We start from the raw sequence: 15,929 nt of genomic DNA, 5'->3' as shown, positions 1-15,929 counted from the left end.
ACAGAAACACACACACACACTTTTGAACCACCACACGCACACACTTTATGAAACATTGCAAAAGCATTTCAGGAGCGATAATACACCCTGAAAGATGGACTCCACTTTTCATAAAACCCAAAGTAAGGCTTCTCTTGTCACGAAAAGCCTCCATCACATCACATCACATCACATCACATGGACCCAACAAAGAGGCCTGCAGTGCTTTGGGTCCAGTAATGGGACTGGCTGCGTGTTATGTCAGATAATGTCCCTACAAATGTTTAGACCCAGAGCAGATCTGAAGGCTGGACGGGTGAAGACAGAGTCCATCTCTCTGTGAGGTGGCAGGATGCCAGCTCAACCGGGCATGGATAGCAAACGCCCAGGGAATGTGTGCCCCCCTCTTGCTTAACCATTAAGTCCCTCTAAGGCCCCCATCCCCCCACCCCCCGTTGCGTCTCCTCAAATGTCACTCCCTTGGCCAAGTCCCTGTGCGTCCAGTTCCCCGTTTATGTCCATGGATTCCTGACTGCCTCTTCTAGTCCCCAGTCAAGTTCAATTACACCATGTAATGCAGTGGTTCCAAAACCTTTTCCACACCAAGCACCACCAAATTGGTATGTATTTTCCTGCGAATCCCCCACCCGGAATGACTTTTGTACCAGGGGATGCCCATGTACGTTTTGCGCTGTTAAAATGTTTACGAAATATTCCAAATTCTTTCCAGTTATATCTACAAGCTCAAGGCTTAGCGAAACATCGTAAACGTGTTGTAGATCGGCTTTTTCAAATGGCAAATGAATCTACGGTTAAAGCGGTTAAGCTGATTTTGATATTTTAACTGATTTGGCTGGGGGGCCCGCTGAAACATTCTGGATAACATTTAGCTTTTTTTAACACAAATCTTCTCTTCTGGGGGTCCCTGGCACAAAACATTTAAAGATGGGGATCAGCAGACAAATAAATGTGAATTTGGGGGTCCTTGACATGAAAGAGTTTGAGAACCACTGGTATAGTCTGTAGCTGAACAGACCAGGGGCTGCCCATAGTGGGTAGAGAGTTGTCAGGAAATCACAAGGTCCATGGTTCACCGCCCCGCCCCGCCTATGTGTCCAAATGGCCCTGAGAAAGACACTTAACCCCTAAATGCTCCCGGCAGCGCCCACTGCATCTAAAAGTTAGGTATCAATGTATTCAATTATCATCCACTGCTCCTAATAGTTAGGATGGGACAAATTTCACATAGTGACGAGAAGAAATATGTGATTTACTTCCCATGAGATCAATAAAGGTCCCATAGGACTGTCTGTCTGTCTATTTATAGGATCTATGAAAAAAAAATGAAAAAAATAGATCCTCTATTTATTTCTGGTGGAAATCTATATTCCCCCTCGTTGGCAAACATAGGCCTGCAAATAAAACAAAAATAAATTCGCAGCTTTTGCAGACTGCATGAGTTTTGGTTACTGTTATGCAAATAATGAAGTCACGTGGTACATATTCCTTACTGTAGGCTACACGCCTTGGGTCGTTTCCCCCTTTCAGCACCAAAGGTCGTGGATAGCTCCCATAAATGCATGTACAGCCACGTGTGTAGGAAACGATAGAGCCTAATCATACAGTAAAAATATCAGCGTTTTAATATTTTGAACTGTCTCGTCGTCAGCAAAAATATCGCACTCTATACCTTACTGGCCGCAGCAGCAGAAACTGATGGCAATGGCAGATGTTGTAGAACCCGAGCCTCGACATGCCGCTTCAGTCCGAAGCGGCTAGTAGAACCACCTTCACATGAATGATGATGATAATAATAATAATAACAGGCTGTACCGCACGTCCCAGCAGCAGCAGCAGCAGCCACCAGTTTCCACTTCCTTGTTGTCTTTATACTCGACGCGTGCTGCTGTTTCCGAACCGTCTGTGGGATGCTGTTGTTAAATGAGGACACGAGCCACCGGCGCACGGCAGCAGCGGCAGACATGCTTGTTGTTTATGTTGTTGTGTTCAAGTTACAGCTGAGTTAAGGAGGGAGAGTGGCGCTATTGGAGCTATGGGGGTGGCTGTTCCATCGCGAGAACTGCCGTTTGTGTATAGTGTGTGTGTGTGTGTGTGTGTGTGTGTGTGTGTGTGTGTGTGTGTGTGTGTGTGTGTGTGCGTGCGTGTTTCATGTGCGCGCGCGCGCGTGCTTAATAATAATAATAATAATAATAATAAGGGTAATAATAATAATAAGAAGAAGAAGGGTAATAAGAAGAATAAGAAGAATTTAATAATAATAATTCGCTAGAGAATTGATTCTTGGTTTCGAGGTGAAACTGAGATTTGATATTATCATTATTATTAGCATAGAGTTATACTCTAAGATTATTAGCCCCTCTCACTTATACCCTCTTTCTGTCTGTCTGTCTGTCTGTCTGTCTGTCTGTCTGTCTGTCTGTCTGTCTGTCTGTCTGTCTGTCTGTCTGTCTGTCTGTCTGTCTGTCTGTCTGTCTGTCTGTCTGTCCTCTCTCTCTCTCTCTCTCTCTCTCTCTCTCTCTCTCTCTCTCTCTCTCTCTCTCTCTCTCTCTCTCTCTCTCTCTCTCTCTCTCTCTCTCTCTCTCTCTCTCTCTCTCTCTCTCTCTCTCTCTCTCTCTCTCTCTCTCTCTCTCTCTCTCTCTCTCTCTCTCTCTCTCTCTCTCTCTCTCTCTCTCTCTCTCTCTCTCTCTCTCTCTCTCTCTCTCTCTGCCGGGGCAAGTCTGGTCTGAGCACAGTGACAGACAGCCCCGCCTATTACTCTTGCTGTGGGTTTTGCACCTGCCTCGCGCCACCTCTGTCCTCTGCACTTACAACACAAACCTCTTTACCTGTCCTACACTGTGACTGTCCCACACTGTGATTGTCCTACACTGTCCTACACGGTCCTAAGCCGCAGAACGCAACGAAAACCGCGGCTGTGTAGACGCACACTGACTGAGCTGCCCGCATCTCGCTATGCACAGGTACACGCGACGCAAGCAGAGTTGAATCAAACGGGGGCTATCATCTGATCATCATCATCAGTGTGACAGTTTGGTACACCGATGAAGACGTAACGACAGTAGAGAGGTGACAATTGTGGAGCTCTTTTTCCTCCCTTTTTTACGCACGATCGCGAGTTTTATGCCAAGGAGAACGCAGAGCAGTCCGTCTGCCTTTGCACAACGAGGAGGACATGCTATAAAGTACCTCATGTGGGAGTAAACATGCAGTGAAGTGACAGTGGCGAGTGGCGACCAGGCATAAGGACATCCAGGACATCCACTCTTGAACTTTATCCGCTGTATCCTCCTCCGACTCTTGACGCGCAGGGAGGGTTTGAGGCGATGGCTGCTGCTGCTGCTCTGGGTGAAGTTGGAGGCTTCTTGCACGGCATGGATGCCGGGGTTGGACACCTCGGCTTCGGGTCCCAGTTCCTGATGAGCGCGCTCGGGGACGGTGGTCGTGGTGGTGGTGGCGGTGGCGGCGGCGGAGGCGGTGGCGGCGCGTCACTGCTCCCCGGGTATGAGCACCTCATCCCCGGGGAGAGGCTGTCCCGCAGCACCGCAGCGGATCTAATGCATCTGAAGGGGATCCTGAGGAGGAGACAGTTGTACTGCAGGACTGGCTTTCACCTGGAAATACTGCCGGACGGCACAGTGCAGGGGACGAGGAAGGACCACAGCCGCTTTGGTAATGTTTTAGAAATAGCTTAAATCGTTTAAATCCAATTTATTATTATTATTATTATTATTGTTGTTATATATTTATGTATTTATTTAATATTTGGCGTAGCCTATAAAATAATGTTCCCCTTCAGCTTTAGGCTACTTATTCATTAGCTTCAGTTTATTGCAACAACAAAGTGCTTCCCTGCTGTGAAATGGTTTTGGATGGGGCTCCTCGCCCAGCCTACATGGACATGCAGTCTTTCATCCTTGTGAAAATACATCCAGAACAACCGCTGTATTCTTCTGCAGGTATTTTGGAATTCATAAGCCTGGCGGTGGGGATGATAAGCATTCGAGGAGTGGACAGTGGATTGTACCTGGGTATGAATGACAAAGGAGAGCTGTATGGATCTGTAAGTATACCAAAAGTAGCCTACTCTTTTTTACGTAAGTACTTTTACTTGAGTAAGAGTATGCCTACAATATAATGTAGAAGTGCTCCAAGTAAAAGTCATGCTTTCCCATCTTGACTCGAGTAAAAAGTACAAAAGTATTGTCATCAAAATATACTTAATGTATACCAAAGTAAAACTGGTAACGTTTTTTCAAAATGTGTCCAACCTTTTCGATCCAGAAGCTCACAATGCGTTGTGAGGCAGTGTATTATGAGCTTGTAGGCAATTTCCGAATAGCCATTGTGTAAAACAGGGCTTAATTGGTTGAGTATGTTTTGTAATAATTATCAAAACCTGAAAAGTAAATAGTAGCCTAACTAAAGCTTTCAAATAATTGTGTAATTGAGTACAATGACATTATTTGCCTCCAAGATGTAGTGGAATGTATGAGGTATAGAAATTTGGAAATACTCACATAAAGTAAAAGCGCCTCAAAATTGTTACTTATAGTACTTATTGTAGTAAACGTACTACTGACGCATAATATGATTAAGTAGGGCATTAATTTACAAAATAAACACAAAAAGTTAGAACATGCAGATAAGAGGTTCCTGCATGACAGAGACGATATACTTCAACACACCCGTGTCATGCACTCAACAAAAAAGATCATACTGTAGCCTACTGTCAAGCTAACATCGTTGTTAGCTTGAAAATCAGTTTTGGGTGAGCGACACCGTCATGCAGTGAATTATCACTCAGTCTTAACCACATAAGCCCTATGTACTTAGTTGACTGGGGTCCCCCAGGGCTCTATACTAGATCTGCTATAGTGTTTTGCTCTACACCAGAGAGAGAGAGTTAGCTGAAAATAGGAAATAGGCTTGTAGATTTGCTATGAACAACATTTTCCACTGGTAGACTGTGGATGGAGAATAAATCACTTGTAGATCTGCTATGAACAACATTTTCCACTGGTAGACTGTGGATGGAGAATAAATCATTTGTCTAAACAGGAAAACATTGAAACAAATGAATGCACATTCTGAAAAGTCATGCTTCACAACTTACGGTCGAGTCCCAGTGAAGTGTAGGTTATTATTATACACACTGACTGTATATTATCACGTATTAATTTTGTTGTGCACCTCTCAGGAGAAGCTGACGGCGGAGTGTGTCTTCCGGGAGCAGTTTGAGGAGAACTGGTACAACACCTACTCGTCCAACCTGTACAAGCACGGCGACAAGGGGACGCGCTACTTTGTGGCGCTGAACAAAGACGGGACAGCGCGCGATGGGGCCAAGTCCCGTCGGCATCAAAAATTCACCCACTTCCTGCCGCGGCCCGTGGACCCGGAGCGCGTGCCGGAGCTGTACAGAGACATCCTGGGCCACAGCTGAGGCCCGTTCCAGAACCAGCGCTGGTCTGGGTCAGGAACAGGAATAGCTGCTAACGCTTACAGCCCTGACGGGGCGAGCGGATATAAGAGGTGGAACCCTACCGGGATGCGGCAGCGGCTCTCCCGGCTAGGGGGGGGGACAGTGGAGCTGGTGAGCCCACTCTGTACCGTAAAGCCACCGGAGGGGGCCAGGGTTCCGGGAGGAGGAGGAGGGAGGCCTCTCCTCGGAATGCATGGGCCAATCTCTCAGCGGCCAGGAAGACAGTCTAGAATGTCTGACATTGTCAACCTGCACGCCAAAGCATGAGGGGGTCGTTTGTTTCAGAGGCCTGCCGACCCCAAGAGTACCTGTGTGGAATAGGAGAAGAGCATGGAGAGAGAGAGAGATAGAGAGAGAGAGAGAGAGAGAGAGAGTGAGAGAGAGATGCTGCACGGCAAACGGAGCCAAGGCGCCGGGGTCAGATGCGTCTGTTGGACAGATTCTCAGTTGGCATGGAAACCATGGGAATCTGTCCCATCACTGGAGTGGTATTTTTATTTGACTGCTGTGACTGCCGTTTGTTCCGAAGGACTTTGAAGGAATTCATGTTTTTCTTTTACCTGTGATTAGAGTTGCTTGAAAAGAGCAAAATGTAACGTTTTTTTTTAATTTATTACATTTTTTTAGATACACATATTTATGATATATATTTATTTATTTGAGAATATATTTTTGCAGTTAAACACATACAGCATAGAGAAAACCACTAGGAATTGTATCAGTGATATGTAAAGACTGAGACAAATGTATTTTATCCTTGAGAAAAGCCTTCTCACACATAATCTGGCGCCACAAGTCATGACTATATCCAGACAAATATGTATTCACAGACATTTTAAAAAGACGCCCGGCTCAACCCAGATGCATATATATTATACAACCTGTGGGGACGGCCAGGGACTCATTACATTTTTTGGACATTGTAATTATAATCAAAAGTCATGATTGATGACATCTGTTACATGTTATTTAAGAACAGAATCAAGCTAAAGACAGACGTAGCTTGTCGTCCTCTAACAATAAAACACACCAAAAGAATGCTGACTATCTCTGAACTTGAGTTTGAAATGGAAGACATATCAGGTTGTTGTTGCTTTCTTTTGATTTGACAAGATTTTGTTGTGATTTTGTTCACCACCGGTACTGCACCCCCAGCTAAGCTATGCATTTTGAACTGTGTAATTTTAAAGAGTTTTAGCAGATTTTTTGAAAGTAACGTGTATTCTGATGGTTCGCTTTGTCTTTCAAATTCTGTGAGTTCAAACGTATAAACCCAAGTTACGAGACCAATGTTGTCCTTCTTTATGATTCCCATTACGCTGAGAGACAAGACGGAGTTCCCATGCATGCATAAAAACTTCAAAGCTTTCCCTCGGAGTCCTCTGAATGTAGTGGCCTCACAGTGACACATGTAGGGCCAAATAAAAACTGACCTTTAACTCCCAGCCCAGCCACTTGGCAGCTGTATAAAACTGGAGGTCACAGCGATAAGGATTAAGTAATCTCTGTTGACAGTTTCAAAATGATAGACTCACTGAAAAAGTGCTATTAAACAATGAACGTCAAGGTGGCCGGAACATCTCTGGACACGCAAACCTTTTGTATTCTTTGACTTCTAAGCTTATCTTGCCAATAGTTTAAGTCAGTGGTTCTCAAATGTTTTCATGACAAGGACCCCCAAATTGATATGGATTTGGCCACGGGCCCCATATGAAAATTAAATATGTTGTGCCAGGGACCCACACACTACAAGATTACATAAAAAAAGAAATCTAGATATTTTGGAGATCGAAGATCTATGAGCTTGTGACCTTGTAGGTCAGCTATTTTCAAATAGCCAATGTATTTAGGGTTAAAGTGGTTAAACCGATTCTTCTTTTTACATTTCTTTATGGAGGGACAGACAGTAGGCTGACAGGAAATGGGGAGAGAGATGGGGGGGAAGACATGCAGTAATCGGCCGTGATCGAACCTGCGGCACACTGCCAGATTGGATTACCAGCCACGGTGCCTGGACCATTGAGCCATGGCCCAGGCCGGTTAAACCGATTTTGATGCTATATAACACATATAGCTGGGGACCCCCTGGTACCCAGACCCCACTTTGAGAACCACTGGCTTAAATGCATTAAAGGCTGTGTCCTCCAATCCTCGTTGTGGAAAAGGTTTCACAGTGAGATTGTCTTACAACATCCCCTGTGTTTCCATTGATGGGCCCAACATATTTATAGGGGCCCTTGTCCTCAAAGGGAGCAGAGATACAGCATGTTAAGTGCCTGCATGGAGACGCTCAACCAACCAAAAGAAAAGAATGTCACGGAGGACGATACATGGGATTCTGAGGTTGCGGAGCCTTATGATCCTTAAACAATAGCCGAAGCTGGGTGATTACTGAAAGAACACTATCTTATATATCTCTGTACAGTTTCCTCTACGCTTGGGAGGAGATCTGTGTTGAAGCATGAAAGCCCTGGCCTGTGATCTCAGCATCTGTGTGATGGTTAGCCAGCGGGTGTCTTGATATGGGAAGTCTCCCGTGCTGCCAACTCTCTCCCTCCCTGGTCGTATGATACTGTGGGGACTTTCCCACCTGAACACCTTGAACATCAACACCTCTTCCTTCTGCTTCCATTAATGACAGCAGCAGGCGTCTATTATAACCTGCGTTGTTCGCGGCGTACATCCCCCTCCCCTCCGTCCACCACGTATACGTAAACACACGCATTGTGGTTACAACATGCAAAAGACAGTTTTTGTTGTTATTCAAAAGAATAAAAGATCTTAATTCATAAGTCTTTAGCCTTTCAGTGTTGCGGCTAATAACCAAAACACACTAACTGGCACAATAATAATCAGGGTCGTATTGATGGTTCCTTGCTCTATTTTGTCCTCTCCTCCCTTGGCTAGGGAGTGTCATCAGCATTGTTTCTGCAGGGTTCTTCTGAGAGGGACCAGGATTAATTTACTTGTTAGTTGTTCCATCAACTAGGATTTTGTTAGTTAGTTGGTGTACAAATAGAATTTGGATTGGATGGATTTGTTAATTAAAATATCATTAAGGATTTTACAGTGTAGATTAAAGATAAAACATTTGATCAAATTGGGGGACCGTGGCCTGCCCTAATTCATATCAAAGTGGGGGTCCTTGAAATTGAAAAGGTTAAGAGTCAGTAATTTCCTGCACAAACTGACTTAACATTTCAAACCAAGACTCCTCACCAATAGCCATTCACTTCATGACGGACAGACATTGTGTGAATGCACCCACAACCCCCCCCAACCAACAATTTCATTTTGAAGGTCAGAAATCGTGACGTGTGACACCTGATGCCCAGAAGTGCTCTTTGGTGATGTTTTGGAGTGGAGCTGGTCTCAGACAGTTGCTTTTGTTTCCCTCTGTGCATGCATTCATTGCACACTGTGCCTGTGGTCTCCTCCTCGCTGAAAACACTTCAACCCCCCTCAACCGCTCCCACTCCGGGGGCCATCTCACACACTTAATGGACCTCCCTGACTTTCATCACCTCCTCAGCCAGCCGGCGGCCTTAAAGGCCTCTTGAGGAAACCTAACCGACAAGCGTTGATGCGCTGTGTGTGTGTGTGTGTGTGTGTGTGTGTGTGTGAGAGGGCGAAATATCTGCAGAAGTACTGAACAATTTGAGAAACAGACATTTGTGAGGAAATTATTTTTCTGGTCCTCACAAGGGAAATGGATTAAAAAGGGATGCGACGCATTGTGAGCGTGAGCTAAAAGTGGCGTTCTGAAATGTTGATGCCCTCATCACCAGTATAGTAATACAGGCGTGCGTGCGTGCGTGCGTGCGTGCGTGCGTGCGCATCCTGGGTCTGCAAAGCAGGTGTGGAAGTCAGTGATCTTCCATGTCTCTCTTCACAGTCCAGTCAGAGGGTGCAGGTGTTCCCTCACTCTGATGTCTGTCGGCCGGGGATGTGGCGAGGCGAAGCCAGCTCATAGCAGCAGTAGGAGCAGGACGCTTTGTTGTCTGGCCCCAATTATCAGAGAGCATAATTTCTATATTTAGAAAGGCTGGCTTGAGGAAGACAGGGGCGGTGCCAACACTCACCTGTTGTTCTAAAGCCACAGCCACTTCTAACAGCGCTGCACGCGTGCGTGTGTGCATGCGTGTGTACGCGCACGTGTGTGCATGCGTGTGTGTGCGTGATGTGCGTTTGTGCGTGGTTCTAACAGTGTGTTTGCTAAGGGACGCTGTCTGCACCTCTTTGTGTCATTTGAATCCTGCAACTATTGGTTTCAGGCTCTTTGTTGTGTGTTTATTTCTTAAGTAAATTGCCATGCTCACAAATTATGAGCTGTGAGGCTGTTTATAGGGATTACTGTAGAAGTGTAAGTATAGCATTTTACACCCTGAAAGGTTCATGTCCAGAGATATATTCAGATATAAAGAAATACTGCAATAAATATTACGATTGTTGTCCGTCCATCGCCCCGCTCCATCAGATTCTAGTGTCACAGTAGATATATTGAACAGCAGAACTATTGATGTGACTGATATATTGACCAACCACGTTACTCCTCCTTAACCACCAACTTCAGTTACAGCTCAGCCAATCAGAGGCTTACCTGAGTTTTTCTCTAGCAAAACCCGGACATGCTGACTTGTTAAACGTGGGACACTTCACCCTTTTTTGCAAAATTATGTTAATGACGTTGAGAGGATTTAGAACAATTTCTACTACCGGTACATGTTGTCTCAGTAAGACAGCCCTTCCCCTATCCACAAGGAGGAGCATTATGGGAATTGTAGTACAGGAAGGAAGTAAGCCCAGTGTCCATGACATCATGGACATGCACTGCTAAAATCTAAAATATCTAAAACCACGTATTACACACACAAAGACCCCAGTAAAGTGTTCTAAATCTTCTAAACGTCATTAACATATATTATTATATTAGACATTTAGCAGACGCTCTTAATCAGAGCGACTTGCAATAAGCAACGTAAACACGAATGCAGAGAGACAGTGCAGTGCCTCAGTAAACTAGGATCATGAGTAAACTAAGAACCTATAGCATCAGTCTAAACAATTCTAAATAATAATCTGTACAACTACAGTAGACAGAACCGATTCATGCTTCGTCGCACAACGTTGTCACATGCCAAACGCTGGCTGATCTAAGAACTCACAATGTGTCACATGCGTGACATGTTGTGAGTTGTAGGTCGAAAGTCATGCGACGTACCATGTATCAAACCTTATTCTGACACTTATTCTGGAACTAATGACGTAAGATGGTATAGGTCTGACCACGTGAGACCACCCTACATGCACCCATCCATCTACCTATCCATCCTTTTACTCACCCATCCATCCATCCATCCACCCACCCATCCATCCACCCACCCACCTACTTTTTATTGGCTGAATAAAATCATCTTGGCACTTGTTTGGTGCACATGCATTGCATATTGTGCTCCTCCTTAAATCAGTTTTAATGTCATAGCAAAGAGGATTTTGTGGTCTGCCCTTCCGCAAACGGCAATTAGGCGTGCATACCTGATTTACTGACACCACACGTCGCGAGCTGTCAACTCCACTGTGGAAAATATGCCTGAGTGTTTGCAGGGTCTCCATGGAGACCTGTGCAGAAAACAACAAAGTTTAGGTGTTGCTGAAGGGGATAGAAAGCCAGGGCATTTACTCTCTGTGGGTTTTAACAAGTGATGTAAGGTAACTGTGTACATTTACTAAAGTACTGCACTTAAGCACAATTGTGAGGTACTCTTACTTTACTTGAGTACTTTACTCCGGTACATTTTAGAGGGAAATATTGTATACTTTCTATTTATTAGTTACTTAGCAGATTTAGATTATTATTACAAAACGTAATTAACCACTTATGCCCTATTTCTTTATAGTTCGCTTTTGACAACTGTTGAAAAGTGGGTGCGTTTAGGCTACTTTGGTACTTGGATGCATATACTTTTGCACTTTCACTCAAGTAAAAGTTTTGAATACAGCACATTCACATTTAACAGAGCATTTCTACACTGCAGTATTCCTACTTTTACTCAAGTAAAATAAATCTGAGTACTTCTTCCGCCACGGGTTTTAACAAGGCCCTCTCATGCTGCAGAACGCAGAGTGACTGACAGTGTTTTGTTAATCTCGGGGCATCAGAACATACCTGAGGAAACAGCGCTGGTACAACAAACATGTCAGCTGCCATCTGATGAATTAAGCCACACCATTATAGTCACGGGAAACCTGTGCTTGTACCGGTATCTATGATACATATTGTTCTACATTACTTGAACCCTAGCGTATAGGCTGTGTCACGATTATGATATTTACATGACGATTCATTATCACACGGATTATTGCGATTTACGATTTCATTGTGTTTTTGTCGTGGAACAACATAAATAAAAAATTACAATTACATTACAAAATTACATTTCTGTTTGGCTTTAAGGCGTTTATGTTGCACAGAGCAAATATGACATATTTTATTATTTTATATAAAAAATAAAAATAAAAGACGCATTGCTGTGAGCTTGTAGATCTGCTATTTCCACAATTTTTACATTTTATTTTATTTCAACATGGATTTCATTATGACAAATAATTGCGATTAGGCGATTATGTAATAATTGTGTCAGACCTACCATAGCCTGGCCCAGCCTGTGCTTTCTGGTGTAGAGGGGCGGGTGCCGGTACCGTGGCTAGGCCTACCATAGAGTCCGCATTGTGATGCGAGCATTCAGTGAAAGAGATACGTATTAGTAAAGCAAAAGTAGAAGTGGCAGCCGCACTAGTCTAGGGTTTAAGTAGTTCAGGCTGAAATCCATGATTGTTTCTGAGTGCCTATAACATTATCTAATCTGTAACTGTGGCTGATCTCAGTGGTTCTCAACCCTTTCTGGATCAGGGCCCACTTGAAAATCTTGAAAGTGACCACCCATCTATCTGACCACTTAACGCCCACTTGCATTAAGTGGTCTGATGGGTGGGCCATTTTCCAGAGCCTGTTTACTTTAACAATCAATCACTCAATTTGTGTTCCAAATTGGATCAATGTAATATAATATAATTTAAGTTGCTATTTATCGGTATCACAATGAAAACAAATTTTTCAAGGTTTTAAAGAAAAAAGGATCAAGCTATGACCTCATCAAATTAGTTCTATTACTGCTTGTCTCTTATTTTCTACACACGTGTACTTATGCCTGTATACAAATCACCCAATAACTACATAAGTCATTAACCACTTTCAACCCGCTGTCCTTATATTGGGCATGTCATTATAAGTGAAAATGTTATTTTAGGCCATATATATAAACAATTTTACAAGCGTGTAGATCCCATATTTCAACAATTTATATAGGTCTTAAGTGGGTAATCTCATGTCTATTTTTATCCCCTAGTCTTCAACCATCACAGCTCATTAATTTTCATTTTCAAAGCCCAAACTTCAACACCACCGCGCCCCCGGCCCCTGACTTCAACCCAGTCCACCCCCTCACATCTGCTGACCACAGCGGTCTGTGCGTCCCCCACCCCCCACCCCCCCTAAAGGCCCATGTGTCCACATTACAAAGACACTAATTAGCTCTTGACATTCGGTGGCCATAATTGCCCCCTGAAAAGCATGAGGCATCAATTAGACTCCCAGAACCATGACAGGTCATCCCTATAGGACATAAACGCCCTGACGCACCATGCAGCTACACTGACCTGTCTGGACACACACACACACACACACACAGAGAGAGAGAGAGAGAGAGACACACACTCAGACAGAGAGAGAGAGAGACACACACTCAGACAGACATACACACACACACACACACACACACACACACACACACACACACACACACACACACACACACACACACACACACACACACACACACACACACACACACACACACACACACACACACACACACACACACACACACACACACACACACACACACACACACACACACACACACACACACACACACGTACGATTGTTTGACCGTTGCAGGACATACAGTAAAACTATTTCCTCTCAAAACACACAGGCATACTGTGAATAAATGCTTGACGTGAATTGCACTGACTTTGAAGCAGTGTGACAGGGTCAGCAGAGTGTGTTTGTGACAGTGATGTATGGCATGTCTGCAGCTCTGACACTTCCCTCTACCACTGGCTCCCACAGCCACGAGGTCAGCGCGGGGGTCAATTGGTTCATTTCCATATAGTTCCCACTTTAAACATTCTTCTTGGCTTTGGAAGCAATTCAATCAGCAGTGAAAACACTGCTTAGCATGGAATTAGCAGCCATCATTAAACCCTCCTAACTCCTAGACTCTGGCACACAACACATTTTAAGCAAACATGATTATGTGACAGATTATGTCCAATGAAGTATAACACCTGAATTATACTTAGTTGCGCCGATGTCGCACCGAAAATAGACAATCTACAACAGCACTATAACCATTTAACCCACCTGAGGCAGATAAAAATAAAACTAACAAAAAAAACCCACTTCTAAATCCTGGCCTAAGCTTTCTGAAAAAAACCCAAAAGTGGCTAAGCTTGGAGACACAAGCGACACAAATCTAAATAATGGAAAGGATAAGAAAATAATAATGTTTTCAGTGATTGCAATATTAAATATGAATCATTCACATCAAAATCACAGATAGGATTCTCAGTTGAAGTGTGCATTTAAATGCCACAAATATAACTGTATGTAATATGCAATATAACTGAAGTACGGTTGATGGCTTATGATAAGGTACCATACATGTAGGCAAAATGATGATGTCATGTAAGAGAAAATAAACAAGAGCCAACAGATGTTTGATATTAAACAAATATCATTGTATCTAACCAGATCCCTTAGTTTAGAAAGGAAAGCAAATGTTTCATTCTGTGACAATAGATGACTTCATATTGTCATTATGTAAGCTTTCACTTGATCAAATCTAGTGAATATACATGCACTCTATATGTCCACATACTGTATACTGTATGTCATGAGTACTCTCTCTCTCTCTCTCTCTCTCTCTCTCTCTCTCTCTCAGCCCACCAGTGAAAGTGGGAACTTGCTTTGTTGCCCCCAAGTCAGGCGGAAAATTGCTAACCTATTTGTCATTGTGTGCCAAGATGTAGAGGTCAGTCATTGGATTCCTTCATGACAAGCTTACGGAATCGAATGTTTTTCCACGGGCCTCACCCCACCCCCCTTTACACACCGCCTCACACCTGCTCCTCCAGGTAAAATAACAAAACAAAACAGGGGGAGAACGGAGAGAAAAGAGGGCTTAGAGGGTGAGAGACTTAAAGACAGGGAGAGAGAAAAACGATACGCGAGAAGAATTTACCGTGAAACCTTCCATGTCTATTGGCCATTTCAGTTCAGTAGACCCCGGGTATACGTTTAGCTCACAGTGGCAGATGAAATGCGGGGTTTTGGCGAGCGTCCAACTCTGCAGAATAACACTAATTATTCGTGCCTGTGACCACAGAACATTCTTAAAGGCTCAAAAGGATGTTGTTTGTTATTCTGGTGGTAAAAACAGCAATAGACTGAATTGAGCCGAGTGTATGCAATGAGAGAAAAACTACAGATAATACAGTAGGCCTACAGATAATTAATGAAGACGAATTGTTTAGGCTTGTTGTTTTGGTCCTAATATTCCTCTGCTCCAATTTCTAACAGAGAATAAGTGCCTTTATTCTAAGACTTAAAATCTAAGTTCCAATCGGAGTCATGTGTCATGGGAATCTTTATTAAATATTCTTTATAGCCTATCCTGCTATCAACAGCTAGAGGCTATGCACAGAGCATGCACTGCCTTTAAGATTCCTTCACTATTTCAATATAATATTACGCTACGCTATAAAACTTAATCTGGAATGACAAACAACTGTGTCTCATGTTAGGTGGAAGGGAGTTTACAAAATGAGTGCATAGATACAGTATAAACAGGGTTTTATTATTAATCTGTCTCTTACAGTGTTACTCTTTATAAATCACAGGGCTAAACATGAACAAGCCCCAGCGAGTCAACAGCAGGAGAGGATAGGAGTACCGCCCGAGTCCCAGCAGCCAAACCACTTCACACTTCATTACATGTATAAAGCTCTGTAAACATTGAATCAGTATATCAATACATTTGTGTACATGGGATCATGGGATCATTAGATATAAACACAGTAGGCTGCATCTGTTAACATGTAATCATTACATATCAATAGCTCTGTAGATTGACCAATATATATCAATACATCTGTTAACATGGAATTATTACTGATCAATAACGTGTTAACATGTTGCTGTAGGGCAGAAACCTCCAATCTCCATATTTTAACTTGGCTACAGTGTCCCCCAAAATAAGCAAAAAATACTCCCTGCTTCTGTAATTAACTAGTAAATCTACTGACAGTGTTGTTGCAAACATTG

General features: G+C 43.5%; 2 protein-coding genes across 2 annotated transcripts in view; one reads left to right on the top strand and one right to left on the bottom strand.

Moving 5' to 3' along the window:
* Positions 1 to 2,006, bottom strand: part of LOC310873891 (calcium uptake protein 3, mitochondrial-like) — a 32,574-nt gene extending 30,568 nt beyond the window's left edge. Inside the window, exon 1 of the mRNA XM_083786449.1 lies at positions 1,670 to 2,006. Coding sequence (XP_083642575.1) covers positions 1,670 to 1,963 — 294 coding nt within the window. The 5' untranslated portion in view covers positions 1,964 to 2,006. The remainder of the gene's footprint in view (positions 1 to 1,669) is intronic.
* An 877-nt stretch (positions 2,007 to 2,883) lies between these two features.
* Positions 2,884 to 5,627, top strand: fgf20b (fibroblast growth factor 20b). Its single transcript, XM_083785529.1, has 3 exons — positions 2,884 to 3,669; positions 3,957 to 4,060; positions 5,198 to 5,627. Exons 1-3 carry the CDS (start codon positions 3,324 to 3,326, stop codon positions 5,441 to 5,443), a joined length of 696 nt encoding a protein of 231 aa, XP_083641655.1. The 5' UTR covers positions 2,884 to 3,323; the 3' UTR covers positions 5,444 to 5,627.
* Positions 5,628 to 15,929: the final 10,302 nt, after the last annotated feature.

The sequence above is a fragment of the Protomyctophum parallelum genome (assembly GCF_964188405.1).
Source record: "Protomyctophum parallelum genome assembly, chromosome: 16".
Classification (NCBI taxonomy): Eukaryota; Metazoa; Chordata; class Actinopteri; order Myctophiformes; family Myctophidae; genus Protomyctophum; species Protomyctophum parallelum.
This window is presented reverse-complemented; position numbering and strand designations above follow the sequence as displayed.